The sequence below is a fragment of the Protopterus annectens genome, chromosome 11.part0 (genome assembly GCF_019279795.1).
Source record: "Protopterus annectens isolate FY-2018-M chromosome 11.part0, PAN1.0, whole genome shotgun sequence".
NCBI lineage: Eukaryota > Metazoa > Chordata > Ceratodontiformes > Protopteridae > Protopterus > Protopterus annectens.
In genome coordinates this window covers 515092954-515112664 of record NC_056745.1, presented here as the reverse complement: position 1 = coordinate 515112664, position 19711 = coordinate 515092954, and the positions used below count along the sequence as shown (strand labels likewise).

Sequence of the window (19711 nt, the reverse complement as noted above, 5' to 3'; positions counted from 1 at the left end):
TGACAAGCTTGCTCATCACCTACTGCTGTGTTGAGCAAACTAATTTAACTTTGAATTAAAGTTAATTTAACCTCTCTCTAAACATAAAAACTAGGGGCATCCAGGTTCAAGGAATCAAGAATCCATTCTGTAACCCAATGTAGATTTGACTGTGCCGATAGTGTAGCTAGAGACAGCTTCAGACATTTATCTTTAAAATGTTGCTTGTCTGAGGCTATCCTCCTAAAGTAGAAGCCTAGAAATTCCATCGTGAAGTCCCATTTTTTGAAAGAGAAGTCTTTTTGTGAGCCATTGCAAGATTTGGTGGATGATCTCTCAGAGGCAACAAACTTATAGAATTGTGGAGGAACCTGTGTTGTATCCTTAGCTCTTCATTTTCAAAACCCAGCCAACCTACAAAAGAAAGAAACCTCCTTACTGATGGACGACATTTAAAAGTCTCTCAGCTAGGTCACCCAAGAAGACAAACCCTGCTGGCCTAGCTTCAGAAGTCTTGATAGCATTCTGGGGCTATCAATAGTATAGCTGTTTTCCAGGTTTGTCCTAGCTTGGAGAACCAGCAAAAAGGATGTGGATTCCAGATGTGATCTTGGTTGGCCTGGTCTTAAAGTTGTTAGCTTTTCCAAAGAAAGCCCTGCAGATAGACCAGACTGTCTTCATAAACCTGGAACAAGGACAGGACCTAGTCTTTGCTCTTGAAAAGGAAGAATAGGGACCATCATTGACTTTTAACAGGGCTGGGGCTTCTTCTTTCACCTCTCTCGTTCTAAATGTTGGGAAATTTTTCTCCTATTCTGAACTTTAGAAAACTTCAGTTAGCATATCTGGTGCATTAGTTTTTCTGTAGTATCATTGGAAAATGATGCACATCCTTTAGCACATCAATGTCTGCGGTCCACATAAAGAGTTTCCATATTATACCCCTATTAAAAAGACAGTGCAATGAGGATTAAAAAGTTTGCATAAGAAGAAAAAGGATAAAATGTATGAAAGTAGTAAACTGCAATTTTATCGGAGAAATAGGTGACCATCTCCTGTTTCCTTTTGTTGCAAAATAATAGGTAAAATAGATCTTGTGCATATGTGTAGATGCATAAATTGCAATACTACATAAAGTCTTAATTACGGAACACTGGAATAACTTCTGTCAAGAGCACTTAAGATGGGCATTGTGTTCACACATCAGCATTAAAAAGAGAGAGAGAATGGAGAGAATAAAACTGGTATTGTATCTTTTTGAATGCAGTACTTTGACATGCACACAGAAATGGTAGATGAAAACCAGGATAAATAGTATATGCCAGCACTAGGAGTCTGAGAAATAAAAAATAAATGTCCATGAGAACATGCTGCTGATCACTATAGCTAACTCATTAACATTATGCACCTCTATAGCCCCTATTCTGCATTGTCCTTTTTATAAATAATTTACTGTGCATTATGTTGTCTTCTGCCAGTATCAGATAGGTGTGTACCTTGGGGAGTAGTCCACATTTCTTCCCAGGAATGTTTTCCTCATATATGGAGATGGTCCATTTATCTCCCTCTTCTATTTGATGCAGTAGAAGGGGTAGAGAGCCTTTCAGTCTTAATATTCACCCATCAGCTTAAGTTGTAACTGAACTGTTTGCATGAATTTAGGAATACTGCACTGCTCTTTTCTCTCGTTGAAAGGACAGAAGGTATCAAAAATGGGAAACCAGTATCTTTTGGCATCTGATGATCGAGAAAATGCTGCACTTTAATCCTCCTCCACTAGTGGTAGTAGATGTTGACTGCTGACTGTCTGATGCTGACATCTGTGCTAGGGCCTTTTGGCCATTTTTGCAAACTTCAACACAGTGCAGTGGGCGTCTTTCCATACTGTGCTACCTCAGAACCTGTCCTTTCTGAATTTGGATTTTGGTGAGTCCCGTCTCCTCCTATACTGGCGGTTACTGATTTGGGATTCAGCCCAACTGTAAGAGGGTCATTGAGGTTTTGTATGATGAGTACTTTTTTAACCTTCTCAGTTGATCTGAGTACCACCTCTCATGGATTAAGAATAGTTTCCTTTCATATTCCCAATGAGTGGGCAGCCCCTCCAACTGTTAGAATGTTCTGTAAAATGGGCAAATATGTTTGCAAACTCATGCTCAATCAACTCTGTATAGCTCACAAGCTCTACTATCTCCTAGAGTTAACCCCAGCACTTCAGCATTTAATACAGCCCCACATTTCCACTAGAGCCCTACGATCTAACAGCCAGAACCTAGTAACTGTCATCCAACATAAAAACAACGCTGGTAAATCACTCTTTGCCAGCACCATTGTCAAAACCTGGAACACACTACCAAATCCATACAACTTATAGCACCTCCTTCAATCATTTCAAAAAACTCCTTAAAATCCACTACTTAACTAACTGGCTATGCTCATGTTATACTGCAGGTTAAATCTAATTGTGTCACATGTTCAGATAAGTATAAACGGATTTGCCCTAAAAAGCTTGTAAACCCAGATACTGGTTAAAAAAAAAAAAAAAAAAAAAAAATATTTTTTTAAGTTTTTCACTATGTACCTCAATATTTTTGCTATGTACCTCAATGACTGTCTACTGTACTGTCTAACTAGAACTGTTAACTTCTAACCTATTATGTATTAAAGTCAATTGTATGTTCTATATTTTGTTCTTTCATGAACTGCATTCTATTGTACTGTGGAGCTTTTCTCCCCGGGGCTCCGCTGATAATAGACCTGTGTCCAGTCGGACTTTCCTGGTAAACAAATGTAAGTAAATAAATAAATATTAGTCATTAGCAGTGAAGGTACAAAATATTCTTTAATTTCTGATTAGCAGGAGCAGTGCTCCCTTATTGGCTGGGAGCAGCTTGACATCTATTGTTAAGCACACTTGCATAGCCAGACTATGTTTTTTGAATAGTGATTAGTGAGGAGGAATGAACCTATCCATAGGACCTCATCAAAGGAGGGTGTCTTCATAGATCAGCTGGTATGGTGAGACTCTTGCTTCTGTGATGGACACTTGCTGATAACTCTTAAATATATTAAAAAAGAAAAGTTTTCACTTTGTTTGGGTAGTCCTTTTGCCTTATTTGGTTATAGGTATTCCCTCTAATGTTGTGTCTGTGCTGCAAATGCTAAATATTCTTTGCTTCTCTCGATTTGTTTGCAGGAAGTGTGGCCTAACCAGTGTGTGTTTGAGTGAACGTGGTAAGTTTAGATGCATCTTCTCTATGTGGTGTGTGACATTATGGCACTTGGAAGCTTATAGGATGCCCACCTCTGAGTATGGAGTCTTCAGAGAAGGCAATGCCAGAGTAAAAGACATCAATAAAGAATTTCCTCATAGAGTAACTGCAACACCAAGAGCATAGTTATTGATTAACTCTATCATATCATTTTTAGGCTATCATCTCCCCTCTCCCCCCACCACCCCCATGTCCTGGAGTTGGAGATGAGAGCTAAGGGGGTTAACAAGCATCCACCCTCCTCAAATTGTCCAGATGTTCATTTTTTTAAAATGATTATCTTTGTTGGCTGTGTTAATCTCACTAGGCTAATAGACTGTTTTCAGTGGAGAACTGAGGTGGTAGTTATACTACTAGGAGAAATTTGGCCAGGGCATTGGAGAATTTCCCCTCTTTCATACGTGCCATGAGATCTTTTATATCTGTCTGAGCTACCTCCAACTTAGGCAGATGGGGCCTTAGTTTAACATCTCATCTGAAAGGCAACATATTCAGGCGTACAGCATTCCCCCACCCCACTTATGCTGCACTGGAGTGTCAGCAATTTATCTCCCTGGTTTGGAAATAAAATCCACAGCCTTACACACCAAAATGCTACCTGTTGTGCCACTCACACTGCAAGTATGGTGTTCACTTTACCATCTGCTGGACCAATGCAAGTATTCATTTTTGCACAGTTGCATTCTGCATCTAAGAGTATTGTGCAGTCCTTTATGGGCTTGTGTTCCTTGCCTGCAGCTGATTCTGTAGTGCAGGGGTTGCACTTTCAGGCTTTCCCCTAGATGGCAGTCCTGCAGTGGGTGCCCACTAGCTACCTTCTCTTGAATTGTTGAGCTAGCATTGGTCATGCACTGCACCGATCTTTCCTGGGCCAGCTCCTCCAGTGCTGTAAGAAGTCATATTTTGGTCGTCTGGGGCATAGTTGAAGCAAATCCTGTTTACCTCACTGTCAGTTCTATCTGCTAATATCAAAGTACTAATTGAGAGATATACACTAATTTCATTTCTGTTCTAAAGATAGTATGGGAGCAGTGTTTTGTGTTTTTCTGTTTGCTCACATTACTGAATGCAGACAAGTACTATTCTTTGACCTTCATCTGCAGCAAAGCATCAATTTGTCTGCTGTCTGATGGCAGTGCAAAGCAAGCATCTTTTATGGTGTAATGATCTATAGTAATTTCAAATGTTTAAACAATTCCATTGTAACATGTATGTTTTCTTATTCCAGAGTATTAGGTTTCTGAGTTTGGGATCACAATATATACCTGAGCAGATTGCTGTTGACGGATTGCATGTATTACTGCATACTAATTTTGTTTTTTAATTGTGGTATTATGGTATTTTGACTTGCATCAGATGTGCAAGAAAGGACCTTTAAAGGTGGTACCTTTGCATCAAAATGCATGCCGAAGGACATGTATTACCCAATTTGAAGTAGTAAATTAATTGATGTCCTACTTTCTGTGTTATACCTGCACTGAGTAAAATAAAATCATTGCTAAAGTTTGTATTAGTTCAAGTTGCTTGCATCCATCCTTGTGTCACTTAAGACGTCTGATAACAGCAAGAGCGTAATTAAGTGATTGTTTGACTCCATCATACCTTTTTTAGTTGCCTTAACATTTTTGTTCCAAGTATTGAGCCTCCCTTCTTTTGTCTGCATATAGAAAAGGTTTGATGTTAGGATGGCACATGTTTTTGCAGCAGCTGGATCATTGTTTGGCATGATAAAAAAATGTTCTACTCATACTCATACAGATATTTTTGTTCTAGGAAGATCGCATGAAGATTGACGTGATTGATTGGTTGGTGTTTGACCCAACACAGAGGGCTGAAGCACTAAAGCAAAGCAATGCCATCATGCGAAAGTTCTTAGGTAAACTTTTGTTTGCATGACAAAGCAAGTCCAGTAATTATTTTATGAAACATTTTCTTGACATTGGTCAGCAAGATGTAGAGCTTTCATAAGTTTTTACTTTAACCATTACGATTGTTATACGAGTGAGTATCCATGAGAAGCTGCAGTACACGTGGTATAAATCTGCAAGTGTGTATTGTTATGCAGATGCTGGCATGACGAGCATTATTAAGGGAGTGTGCCACACTTTACATTAAAACAGTGAGACTGCTGTCATGTAAAGAACTTTGTTGCCTGGTTAATGTCCAACACATTCTGTTTTAGATGATGTTAAACTGGATACATAGATAATGAAATAGTTGCGCAATTAATTTTGAATAAATTTTACTGTATTCACTGTAAGACAGTTTTTTCTTATTGCTTGTTCTGCTTTCTCATGAGAATCTTGAGAAAATTATTATTATTGTATTTTGTTGTTTTGCTGTTTCTGAAGGAAAAATCATACTTAGTTTTGAACAAACTGTTAATTCTGTGTAGACTCAGTTGTGACCACAAAATGGCAAACTAAGAATTGGAGCATATGTTTATATGGCATGATGAAAGTCCACAAGCCTAAAGATTCTGCTAGTACAGAAATTTAGGTCAAATACATTGTACTGATGAGCTAAAATGCTCTGAGAAAGTTTTGAAAAAGGAAGGTGTCTGCGTCCTCACCTTCATAAAAAAAGTAGCAATCATAGCCTTGATCATTTGAGGAGAAGGTATTCTACAAACATCATAAAAAGACCTTTTCATTTTTGATACAGAGAAGGCCTTGTTCTGTGGTACATTGATGTTTTGTTTTTATCAAGTGATGGAATGAACCTTCCCCTCATCAGCAAAGGGCTTATTAAACAGTTGGCATTATTATTAGTGGGACATCTTGCCTGCAAAATAGTGCCTGGATTCTCTGAAGTTGCTAGGGCACTCCTGTGCCTCATAAGTTCTGGTAAGATCCCCATCGAGTTGTTGGTAAGGCCTTTTGGAGAGAGTTCGACATAAGTCATTATCTTTTTCAGTGGTTCACTTTCTGGAAAACCAGTGATAGTATTCAAGTTGTGCTATATATGACCCACATCCATGTATGCATTGTTGCAAAAGCATGATTTAAGAGGTCAGAGAGTACTCCCTTCAGTACCCGGATTTTGTGATTACCATTTGTTTAGACCTGATGGAAACTCTGTTGGTGTACCCATATCTGTTATAGACCACTTTACCTCAAAACAGATGCATAGAGGCCTACAAGCAGAGCTCATAGAGATTGAATTTACACTTTGTTTATAGGATCAGCCACCTGATATACAGGACCTCTTCTGTCTCGTGGAAATCATATAACACACCTAAATATTCTTAAACTCCCTATAAGTAGGAATGATGTTAAACAATGTAATTTCTAACTACTCAGTGATAAACTGAGAGATCTGTACCACCAATGTAGGATATGAGCAAAAATTCTTAGATTATGTAAACAAGAGCTCCCCAAACCAGTTTACGGAACCCACTAGGGAACAGAAAGAATATACTTGAATTGGTCCTAAGAACTTTAGCATCTGTATGTACCATCCTCAAGGTATCCTCTCTGGTCATGTTGGACCACAAGCAAACTAATCTTTTCCATCGAAATCTCCAAGCCATCAGATGCAGATGTCACCGAATTCAAGTACTTCAAATGCACAGATCTCCTACAGTTCTATAAAGTAATCAAGAAAGGTTATCTTTATTTCAGATGATCTAAATTTGTGCTTGAAAAATGCAGAATAGGACATTTTGGTGGTATGGAGCATTTTGACAGTTTCAGGTCTTTTGTGGGATATAAAATTAATGAAGATAAAACGAAGGTGATATCAGTAAACTATGTACCTGCACGTGAATTGGTTCAACAGCCACCATATTTAAGGGGAGCATGATGAGATTAAGTATTTGGGTGTATGTATTAAACATTATTCTGTTAATGCATCTAAGGATGTCGGAAGCAACTAAAAAGATAACTGGAAACTATTGATTATGGATATGGATGGTAATACACAAGCAGTGAAAACATTTTAGTCCCTTAAGTTTTATATACAGGTTAGGCATATTTTTATCAATCAGATGAGAAGTTTGTGGACTATTCTTAATAAAGATTTAAAGTAATTCACTTGGGAGGGGAAGAGTTCAGTGGGATAAGTTGATCCTCCCCATAGAACAAAATGGTTTAGAATTACCTGATTTGAAGGGACACTAAAACTTCACAGTTAAGTCCTGTATACATAACACAAGCAGAAGGTTATAAATCAGAGTAAAAAGAAATAGTGATGAAACTGATCAAGAAATAGGAAGAGGGTAGGGTTTTGGATGCAGGTCATTAAGGAGAGTAACAGCCATGCAGAACATTGCTGAATGAGAAGAGCACTCTTCTAATATTCAAGACTGAAACAATACTAATTTCATGAACTCCAGTTGTACCCTTACTTAGGAATGGGATCCATTCCCTGCATGATATTAGAAACTGCAAACACTTGGAGACATTAAACAGAGTTAAAACATTATATTCATAATGTAGCATGAAGTAGTCTTAAGAACTAAGCTAACAAAGGAATGGAGAAATGAGATTTTGCCATTGGGGATCATTGCAAGTAGTGTTATGGAAAACAGGCAAGAAAGGGAAAATCTGCAAAGGAACTAAATTATTAAGAGTAAATAAGTGGAAATGGAAAGGTAATAGGGCAGACATATGGACTGCAGATTAGAAGCTACATTCCCTACCAAAGATTGAATGAAAATTGAATGAAGGGGTCTTAGAGGAATGGATCCAGTTATAGGGAACACCTCAAATTAATTGGACTCCTTTCAAAATGAACAGGTAAGTAAACTCATCACCAGAACTTCTTGCATGCGTGCCTGGAAAACAGATGCACTTTCATTCCTGTGATTGGGAATGTTCCCGAATCATTTCCTCCCTTTCCACTGATAATTCAGAGTCATTTTGAAGATTCAGTAGTACTATCCAAAAAATATTGTGGTGACTCCCTTCTGACTCAGGCAGCTTTTATTCGCCCTTCTTATGGAACTGGCCATTATGGGGCATTTGCTACACAGACTGGATCTACTCGCACATAAGTGATGCACCTAGTCTCAAAGAACTTCAGTTGACTACCTGGATGATTAAATTCTAATTTAGGCACATTTTTCATGAGGATGTGCAGCATGTACTAAAGCAGGCAAGAAATCCTTGTACTAGGAAATCTCATGTTAACCAGGGGGAAATATTTTTTACTCGGTACCTCATCTTTAACCAGGGGCCCAATCTGGGATTATTTCTTCTGGTTCTCAAACATTTATTTGAGTTGTTATCCTATGGCCTGTTTACTTCTTTGGCAAGGGGTATTTATCGGCCATTTCTCCTCTTTATTTCAGTCTTTGGTCAAGCTGTTCTACAGAGAGGTTCTACTGTTATGTAAGGTCACATGTTATTCAGATGACAATTGTGATCTTTACTTTTTGCTGAGAAAGTTATTTCTGTCTGTGATTGAACCAGCTTTTCTGGTTGTTTTTGTTCATTTTTTGGCAACTTACTGGTTCATTGCTCTGACGCCTGCAAGAGAGTATCTGGCTTACATCTATTCATGGTGGGTTAACCCTTTTGCTTTTCCATGCATATAGGGTTATCTGTAGAACCCCCCTCCCCCAAATATGCCCTTATTAACTTTAGAGTGCATTTTGAATCTAGCCATCCATCTCCCTCATTTCTTTCAGAATTTGAATGACAGTAAGAGGTAGGTCCTGTATACTCTGGTCATGCTTTTGTAACTACAGTGTTATCTTTTCAGTAAGTGCCAAGTCCATTAGGAAAGCATGCGGCTGTGGAATCCCTAGTATGAGACTGGAAAAGGTCAATTCAGACAATTCCAGTTGGTTGTTCCATACTGCTTTTTTTTTTTTTTTTTATTCCCACCATGGTAAAACATTTCCAGGCAGGATTAAGTCACATTCTAATAGAGCCTTATTTTCTCTGATGGCTTATTCAGAAGGGATAGATTCTAGAAGCATTCTAGAGTCAATTACTTGGTCCTCTGCCCTTGTACAAAGCAGCACAAACTGGGTTAATTTTCCCAGTCCAGGACTGGCTTTACTAGGATTATTCTCCAAGGTCTCCACGACAACCCTTACTCTTTCCGGGTTGTATAAGCTTTGGTAATCAACCTTTGTAACCAAACGCTACTGCAGCAATGAGAATGACGAACATAGTACGGTAGATGTTCACATTCTTCATTGCTGCAGGTAGCCATACTCAACCTCTATTCCCTTTCTACTGTATATAGTTAGTTAGGATAAAATGTATATGTTTTTATATCTTTTTCGGGTTTCAGGGCAGGTAAGCTCTGTATTTTTGCTCGAGCAATTGGCTACATTTAGACTGCTGATTTCCATCTAAGAGGTTAGCCGATCTAACAGTCAGAATACAGTAGAGGGAGGGGAGACTGTCTCATTGTATCCTGAACAGGATACATCCCAAATAGCCAAGGGCTATTGTGGCAGTGAGGAATTCGAACATCTACTGTTAGTGTAAGTGCAGCTTACACAGTTGTTGTTTCTTCATCTGTAAACAGATGGACTTTTCTCACAGCTGCTATCCTATTCTGTCTAGCTGAGAGCACAAGCAAAACAACAATAAAATGAATAAATAAAATAAGAGCAATACGGCTCACAGACAGAAACCTTTATTTAGCGCTGTCGTCAGCTGTCAGCATTGACTTCTTCAGAATACAAAAAAGCACACGGAACCACTTGTTAAATATGCACTTTTGTCACATGACTTACACTAATTAAACAATTAATTTCAAGAATACATTATACAAACACACAAAAGAATACCCTGGTCATCAGTTTAAATTCAGTGCCCCTGAACAGATAGGAAATGACAGGGGGGGGGGTGTTTCCTTCTGACATTTTTTGAGTATCGAGAATTAATGTGGCGGCTTAAGTGCAATGCAGCATAGCTGCATTTCATATGTAAATAAAAATGTAATTTTATTAAGGACATTTTAAGCTAATAGATTGTGAAAGAATTAAGAGATCATTTATTATTTATTTCTGAGAATTTCATTATTAGCTTTGTACATGTTTTTATATGTTTCATTATCCCAGTTTGCACAACACAGCTCTGTCTGTTCCAAAAGCTGCATTCAGTGTTATGTATAGAAAATTATGTTTTTCCTGCTGCTAGTATAATAGGGAATTTATCATTAATTTCAGTTTTTTAAATAATATGAACATACACATTTTAAAATTAATTGTTTAATTAGTGTAAGTCATGTGACAAAAGTGCATATTTAACAAGTGGTTCAGTGTGCTTTTTTGTATTCTGAAGAAGTCAATGCTGACAGCTGACGAAAGTGCTAAATAAAGGTTTCTGTCAGTGAGCCGTATTGCTCACTCTTATTTTATTTTAATTATCCCTTCTGTCTAGCTGTTACTTGTAATACAGTTGGCTTATTTGCACTGTAGGATTTTAATGTTTGTGCTTCTATAACTAGTTCCTTAACATTTCAAAGCTTTCTTTCTGTTTATAGCTGTACTTCAAGATTACTTCTTGCTCTACCAGCTTTTTCAGAGTCATGGTCAGACCTATTCAGTACAATTTAGCAAGTTACTGTTTTTCATAAAAATCTCTGCAACTCTCTTGTCTTATGGCCTTCACATTTGTACAAGCTACTCATTACTTTTCCAAGCAGTGCAGTGGTTAAGGCTATGAGCTGTTAAAAAGCTGCTTTTTTTGTGGTTCAGGGTTGGAGACGAGATGACCGCACAGGGCCACATAACTAGTTAGCATGGCAGAGTGTCATTCGTTATTTGAATTAACCAGACAAATCGCTCCACCAACTAAGAACGGCCATGCACCACTACCCACAGAATCGAGAAAGAGCTATCAATCTGTCAATCCTTTCCTTGTCCGGGCCGGGTGAGGTTTCCCGTGTCGCCTCAGTCTCCATTTGCTTGCTATGTGGCTCTGAATAAGTCACTTATTCAGACAGTACTACCAGTCTGAGTTTCAAAATGTTCCATGTGGATCAGTGATGTACCCTAGTTAACTAAAACAAAGAAACCAGACTTTTATGGGACACGTTTCCGTCCCTCCAATGGTGGAATATTACACATCAGATGTTTCACTTTATTACATTTGTTTCTGTTTTAGCTTGAAATTGTGCTATCTTAATCTATTCAGTGGTTTTTATCAGTCTCCTGTGTTGCTTTTCTTGTATCCTACCCAACATTAACTGTATACCATTATGTATGCAGTATCTGTTTGAAACACCTGTGTGTAGCTGATGAAGTACCATACTGAAGTATGAGGAGTCTACCTTCCTAGTGACATGTTCACTGTTCACAGTTTGGAGCTTTCGTCATCTGGCTTTTTCTTCATAAGTACATGATTTATAGTTTTTTACAGAAATTAAAGGAACTTGAACATCTGGTGGTGGTCTCGCTTTATCAGCAGTAACCAGTACATAGTGCTTTATTTTAATCACTTTATAGAGATGTGTGTCAGTAGAGATGCAAGTCTTGACTTTCTTTATAGTAGTGACCTTGCTATTCTGCATTTCTCCTTCTTTAACATCCAAGTTTTTCACTAATTTCATACTCCTTTCTACTCCTGGGTACTGCTACTTTCTTTGGAGATGTTAACACTGCCGCAAAGTATCAGGATTTAACCTTATTTGATGATCTCGTGGTAAAATTCCAAAGCATGTAAATAAATCCGCATTTCTGAAGGATGTCACTTTTATGGGTATCTCCTGTAAATAAGATAGTATGCAGTTCTTTTTGAATGTGTGCTTTCATACCATAATCATTTTAGCATTCCTAGCTTTTTGGAAAAAGTACAGCCCAGGGTATAAACTAATTATCTGGATCTGGTACATTTCATCTAAAGCACATTTCACCGAATTTAATTCCACCAAGACCAAATTGCCGAAAGCACAAATCTCCAAAAACTCATTTTGCCGAATTTCATTTAACCGAAAATAGTAGTGGCGGGTGTATATGCACTTTTCCCCACTGTAGTACGATTCTGGAGTTAGAATATATAGTTGTGGAGGGCATAACCCCCCACCTAGTTTGATTAAAAAGTAAATAACTACCCTCTTAATAGAAATTGTATAGCATAATTCAAGCTGGGTGGGGGGTTGTGCCCTCCCACACCCCCAACTATATATTCTAACTCCGGGATTGCACTTCAGTGGGGAAAAGGGCATAATAAACTACCTCTACTGTTTTCGGTGAAATGAAATTCGGCGAAATGAGTATTTGGCTATGTGTGCTTTCGGCGATTTAGTCTTGCTGAAATAAGTTTTGGCAAAATGTGCTTTCGATGAAATGAACCAGGCCTATATATATATATATATATATATATATATATATATATATATATATATATATATATATATATATACATATATATATATATATATATATATAAAATTTTGCATTCATATCAGTAGCTTTTAATCCATTTATTTTATTTCATGACTTGAATGTCTGTTTGCATGCATACTTTCCCCTCCTTTTTTCTCCAGAACTTTTGAAGTATCTTGAGACCTAGAATTAAACTAGACAAAGCCACACAGCTTAAGTACAATGTTTAGTAATTTCCTGCCATTCTTTCCAGCAGTCAGACATATGCACTCGTGTCACTTGTTTCTGATGCCTTTTTACACTTAACTGTATCAGCTTTATTTCACATTAACAGTGCCAACTAACAGCTTAGGATGGCGCAGTGGTGCAGCGGTAGCGTTATTGCCTCACAGCAAGAGGTTACCGGTTTGATTCTTGGCTGGAGTGCCTTCTGTGTGGAGTCTGCATGTCCTTCCTGCATTCGTGTGGGTTTTCTCCAGGTACTCCTGTTTCCTCCCACATTACAAAGATATGTGTCTGAAGCGTTTCTCTCCGGGCATTCATTGAAAATTGGCTTCGTTCCAAGTCGGACTTTCCCAGTAAACAAATGTTAAGTAAATAAATTGTGTTTAACATCTTAGAGACCAGTTGGCAAAATGGTTAAGGTCTTTGCCTCCCTTGCACAAGGTACAAGGTTTGATCCTGACCTCCAACCAATGCCTGTTTGGAGTTTGCACATTCTCCCTGTGTCTCCCTGGGGTTTCTCCCACATCAGAAAAACACGCCGAGTGTTTCCATCTTAAACTCACCAATGAATGGAGCTGTGGGCAGCAGTACAGATTCTACATGGTGCCCTATGGGGGAAAGAATTGTACAGACCAACAGCTTTGGGCATCTACTGTGGTGCGCAGTATCCTTAAGATAGGAAAACACTAATCACAGACTATGCGCCATGGCAGGAGTAGCCACTGGTCTGTAAAATAGGCTCTAGGTGATTCGTCATGTTGACTAATGTCGCTAAAGTGGGCATGGGTGATAAGTGAGTTGTTAATGGTGGGAGGGGTATATGTGCCCCCTATTGGTCAGTGTGTGCTCGCCATAAAGCCCAGCAGCTCTGGATCAATAAGCTACTGGCTGACTGGTATCTAGTTGCCCAGCCTGGGTTACCTAGATACCAGTCGGCCAGTAGCTTATTGATCCAGGACTGCTTGGCTTTATGGCGAGCACACACTGACCAATAGGGACACATATACCCCTCCCACCGTTAACTCACTTACTACTCATGCCCACTTTAGCGACATTAGTCAACATGACCGGATCACCTAGAGCCGTATTTTACAGTCGAGTGGCTAGTCCTGCCATGGCGCGCAATCTGTGATCAGTGTTTTCCTATCTTAAGGATACAGCGCACCACGGTAGATGCCCAAAGCTGTTGGTCTGTACAATTCCCCCCCCCCCCCATAGGGCACCATGTAGAATCTGTACTGCTGCCCACAGCTCCATTCATTGGTGAGTTTAAGATGGAAACAGCGTGTTTTTGTTGAGCGAAAGCTGGATGTAAAACCACCCAACTTGCCAAATATGAACTGAGAATTGCTACGCTTAATGTAGGTTCACTGATGAGATGCAGCTTGGAAGTGGATGACATGATAAGGAGGAGGCTGGATATCCTATGTATTCAAGAGACTAGATTGAAAGGCAGTGCAGCAAAGCCACCTGGCTTGTGATCCAGACCCGACTGCTCAGGAGGGGAACACGCTACAAATTGTGTAGGAATTGTGGTGAGAAAGAGGCTTCAGAAGGCAGTGAGGGATATCATCAGAATTAATGACAGACTCATGGCAATCAGACTCCAGTGTAATGACAGGGCAGTATACATAATCTCAGCCTGTGTCCCACAGCAGGGTTGTGATAGTGAGGAAAAGAGTGCATTCAGAAAGCAGTTGCAGGACCTACTAGATAAAGGAGGACAGCATGAATTGGTGTTGATAATGGATGACTTGAATGCACATATCGAGACCGACAGAACAGGATATGAGGACCGTCTTGGTCCACATGGGTGGGGCAGCAGGAATAAAGAAGGAAAAGTCATTCTAGACTTCTGTCTGGCCAAAGGCTTGATAGTAGCCATCATATGCTTCAAAAAGAGAGACAGTCACAATATCACATACAACTGTAGCCAACATGCAACTCTAGTAGACTCTCTCCTAGTAAGGAAAAGGCACTGGGGTAGAATCCATGATTGGAAAGTCATCTCCAGTGAAACAGCTCACAGCATAAACCACTAGTTGTCACAATCAGCTGCAAGCAGTGGTCAGAGAAGGCTCTAAGGTCAACAGAGACCAGGAAGTTGATTGGAGAGAAAGTACCCCAAGAAGATGGAGTTGAATAAGAATGGCATTGCCTAAAAACAGCATGTATTAGGACTACAGAAAAGATATGTGGCCAAGCGAGGTGTGGAAATAAGGTGCATAAGGAAAGCTGGTGGTGGAAAGCAGAAGTCCAGGAAGCCATCAAAAGAAAGGAGGAGTGCAGGAAGAAGTGGGAGATTGAAAAGACTGACCAGGCTAGGAAGAACTACTGGTTGGCTAAGAAAGCAGTTGCAATAGTAAAGAATAGGGCATTGGTGGCACTCTACCAATTTGTGGAAAGTGACTCAGTATGTGGCACATAGAAACTATATCAGGTTGCAAGGCAAAGACAGAAAGATAAAGAAGATAAGACACCCTTCATAAGGGATGCCAGCCACAACCTGCTCACCAGTTCACAGGACATCAAAGGCATATGGAAGGGGTATTTCTAGCAGCTTCTGAATGAAATAAAACCCCACAGAAGCTGTACTGCTCCAGAAACGGCCTACAATGAGAGAAGAGGAAGAGCCCACTCTAGAAGAAGTAAGACCAGCAGTAAGGAAAATGAAGTCAGGGGAAAGCAGCAAGCTCAGTTGAGGTCACAGCAAACATGATCAAGATGCTGGGTGAGATGGGGAGAAATGGCTCCTGAGGGTACTCATAGCAGTGTGGAGAGAAAGGACATATCCCAGATGACTGGAGAATAAGCATACTCATACCAGTATACAAGAACAAAGGGGACATCCACAACTGTGGGCAGTACAGAAGCATCAAACTCCCTGTCGCATTGCTTGAAAGTTCTGGAGAGGGTGCTTGATAAACAGATACTCAGAGTAGTCGAATATAAGATGGGAGATGAGCAATTTGGCTTCAGATCAGGATGCAGCACAATTGACCCGATCTTTGCAGTGAAAGAGATACTTCAAAAGAAGCTAGAGATGAGGATAGAGTCCAACTGGGCATTCCTAGACTTGGAGAAAGCATATGACAAGGTCCCAAGAAAGCTGATCTGGGAAGTACTGTGGTGATTTGAAGTCCCAGAAACATTAGTAGAATTAGTGCAGGCTATGTACAAGGACTCAATGACTCAAGTCCGAACAGTGTTTGGCCTCACTGAGAGCTTCCCAGTGGGAGTGGGTGTACACAGGAGCTCTGAGCCCACTGCTGTTCATACTGGTGATGGACTACATTAGCAAAGAGGTTGGAGGGGGCAGATCAACAAAGTTGCTGTATGCAGACGATGTGGCATTACAGGCAGACTCTGAGCTAGAATTTCAGCAAAGGATAGGAGATTGGAATGCAAAACTGAAGGCACACAGAGGATGAAACTAAGCACAGATAAGATGGTGGTAATGGCAGTAAATTGGGGAAATGAGAAGAAGCTGAGAACTGAGATAGAAGAGAAGATAGTGGAACAGGTAAATAGCTTCAAGTATCTGGAAGGGGTGGTTGAGGAGAATGGAAGTCTGAATGAAGAGGTCAAAGCTAGAATCAGAGGGGCTGCAGCCATCTGGCATAGAGTGTCAGGTGTAGTCTATGACAGAAGAATGCCAAAGAAGCTGAAAAGTAGTGTACACGACAGTGGTGTGACCAGTACTTACTCTGTGGTACAGAAACCTGGGCACTAAAGGCAGAACAGCTGAAGAAGCTAGAGGTGATGGAAATGAAGTGCCTAAGAAGGGTGGTAGGATGCACACTGTGGGACAGACGAAGAAATGGGGACAAAAGACCAGAAGCCAGAATAGCTCCACTTGCAGAAAAGATCAAAGAGAACAGATTACAATGGTTAGGGCACATGCATAAAAGAGAAGACAGTCTGGTGAGAAAGATTTGGGACAGACAGGAAGAAGCTAAAAGGAAGCGAGGAGGTCCAGCAAAGAATTTGATGGATTGTGTGAAAGAAAATCTGGAGCAGTCCGGTAGGACTGTGGCACTGAATCAAGAGAGGTGATGACCGTTAACACAATACCCCGACCCTTTGTAGAAAAAAAATGGGGAAAGGGGGGCTGCTGCTGCTGATGATGATCAACATTATGCAAATTTTATTGAGCACACTTATCTTTCCTTTTACACTTTTTTTTTTATCCCATACCACTGTCTCTGATTCTCTTTCCCTGCACCCAGTCAAGCTCATTCATTCTTTCCATGAGGCAAAGGCCAGGCTGAGTTTGCTGCCCACCCAAGACAAGAGTCATATAACCAGTTCACTCCTTAACCAAGGCAGGAACCTTATAAACCCGATCATTCCATTTCAGAGTTGAGGGTCAGGTTTTGGAGTTGTCTGCCAATTGTCACTTTCTCCGATATGCTTAACACTGCTCCACAATGACTGTGACATCCACATTCTGTGCTGTTTGGTGGTTGTATGCTATATCTGTACCACATGTTAATTTCTACCACAACTTCTACAAAACTGATTAACTTTAGAGCACTATTTGCAGTGGTTATGGCCATACTTAGTATATGAAGCTTATATTTCAACTGGACATTATTCCCCAAGCGCCTCTTAAGTGTCTTTCTATCAAGATTGCAGTTATGAAATATTCTGACAACATCTCATTTTCATCTTTTTATTTGACTCACTTTTTAGTTTAGACACTTCTGTACTTAACACCTCAGAAGTAGATCTATTTCTTTATTTCTAAATCTATATAACATTTTGATGTTTGTCAGAGTACTCGATAAACAATAAAGATATTTCCACTGTACTTCTAACCTACATAAGGTCTTTACTGTAATTTGTTTTAGAAGGAAGCATAGCACATGCTATGCACTTGTAGGTTGGTGCCGACTGTATACCCCTTTTTGATACAGTATTTACATATACATTCAAGCCAAGGGGTAGAGTATATACACGGAGGGTACACTTCAGAAGCCAGGTATTAGCTGCTTTCCTCCTCCTATGTTCTGATCAGGACAATGAGTTCTGCATGCATTTCTGGATACCATACAGGGAGAGGAGTCTAAGAAAACTACAAGAGGTAAAGAAAAGGACATGACCAGAGATTAGAAAAACATGGACTTTTGTCAACAGAGAATTAAAGGGACAGGAGAGAGATGATGCAAGTGCATACAACCTTGTGTGTAAAATATGAAGGTGTCATTCTGAGCCAGGAAGATTGAAAGTGTGACGCCCGTGCACTGCCCATTAATTAAGGAGCCTCAAACCTCACCACAGGCAACAGCTAGGTGACATATACAGTGGAAGAATGACAAGTACACGCACAGTAAAGTGCAATTCCCTAAAGAGCACACAGAGACCGCAGTCAGTCTGAGGCTGGTTTCTCCCTCTGTCTCCAGATCCCCAATAAGACTCCCCACTGGCACAGCTATAGGGTTAAGATCTCAGCTGAGATGCCAAGCCAAGACCTCCAGCACTCTCTGTCCAACCAGTGCTTCGTGTCCCTGCCAAGTAGCTGACACACACACACACACACCTGGGGAAGGCTGGCACAGGTTTACTAGCTATGCCTCCTCCTGCCCAGACTGTAAGGTAGTTTTCACTGCCACCAACCCCTACTTTTCAGATAATATGCCCTTACCAAGGGTGTCTAATCCTACTGTGTAATATTACTGTTATCCAAATGGTAGTCTGACGAAGACGTGGCCTGTACAGTGTCACCAAGTACATATGCAAGTACACACAGCTTAAATATGTCTCACAAATGTCAGCCACAAAGATAGGTTTAAATATATTTAATAATAAAAAATAATAAAAGAACAAGACAATACTCAGTAAATCCAACACAGTTACTTTAGAGTTCAAAATCACAGGAAATATTTTAAAACAATGCAGGACAGTCTCAAATAAATACAGAAAACTTCTAAACTAATCTTTACTATTTTTCTATTTATATCTAAGAGAGGGATACTATGTTCTTAATCTTTCTTACAGCAAGCCAAGTGCAGATGATGATGGAGTGGATGTCCTTGCTAGGTCCAAGACAAAATACAAAATTCACAGTCTCTCTCTCTCTCTCTCTCTCTCTCAGAGAGTTCTTAAATTAATATCCGATATTACTTCTGGGTTAGCTTGGAAAAAATCACTTTGTCACCTGATTTCAGTTCCCAGGCTAAAACAGAAACTAACAGAATTTAACATTTGTGTTAAAAATACATTTCTCACATATCTTTGCAGCTGCTAGGAAGTCATAAAGCAATAAACCACCTTTACATTTTAAACCCAGTAATTACTTCTCTTTCAAATTAATACAAAAAAACTTCTAGCTCTAGACATTGTGTCTGCTACTAAACTGAAACTGCGAGATAACATTTTGTTTATGGCCCAGCTATAAAGTAACTTAACCTCAACTATTCTTACATTTTCTGGGTTAATCTTCTATGTTCCAGCAGGGCACACTGTGGATACATTTTAGCTCAGTACATAATATACAGTTCTGTATAAATCATATCAATATTCACAAATGACAGAATTGTTTACAAAATTCCAGATAGCTGGGCTGGCAGTATTTCCCTATATTACAGGAAGAACACAGCTGGCATAAAGTAGAAGCCTAGTTGCTTTTTGAATTTGCAAAATTACTTCGTGTCAAGGGTCGTTTTTCCATGGAAGCAATTACCTCAATGGGTAGTGGAGACAGAATAGTGACAGACTCATTAACAAAGGTGTGTGACAGGTGGAAAACAGAAATGATGGGAAGTAGATTTCATATGCTAGACATCTTTTGTTGGGTAAGTGTCATTTTGCCTTATGTGTAGTAGTAGTAGTAGTATTGGAGTTGATGTTGAAAAGTTATGTTAGGTAATTGATTTTAGGGGACATGAAAGTGAATAGATCAGAAGAGATATATAATGGTAAGGTATGGGGAGCACTACAA

General features: G+C 39.6%; 1 protein-coding gene across 1 annotated transcript in view; it reads left to right on the top strand.

The window, feature by feature from the left end:
- NUP107 (nucleoporin 107) overlaps positions 1–19711 on the top strand; it is a gene marked incomplete in the record, with an annotated part of 1716438 nt that overhangs the window by 1435817 nt on the left and 260910 nt on the right. Inside the window, 1 exon segment of the mRNA XM_044088020.1 lies at positions 5025–5127. Within this exon segment, the coding sequence (XP_043943955.1) occupies positions 5025–5127 (103 nt within the window).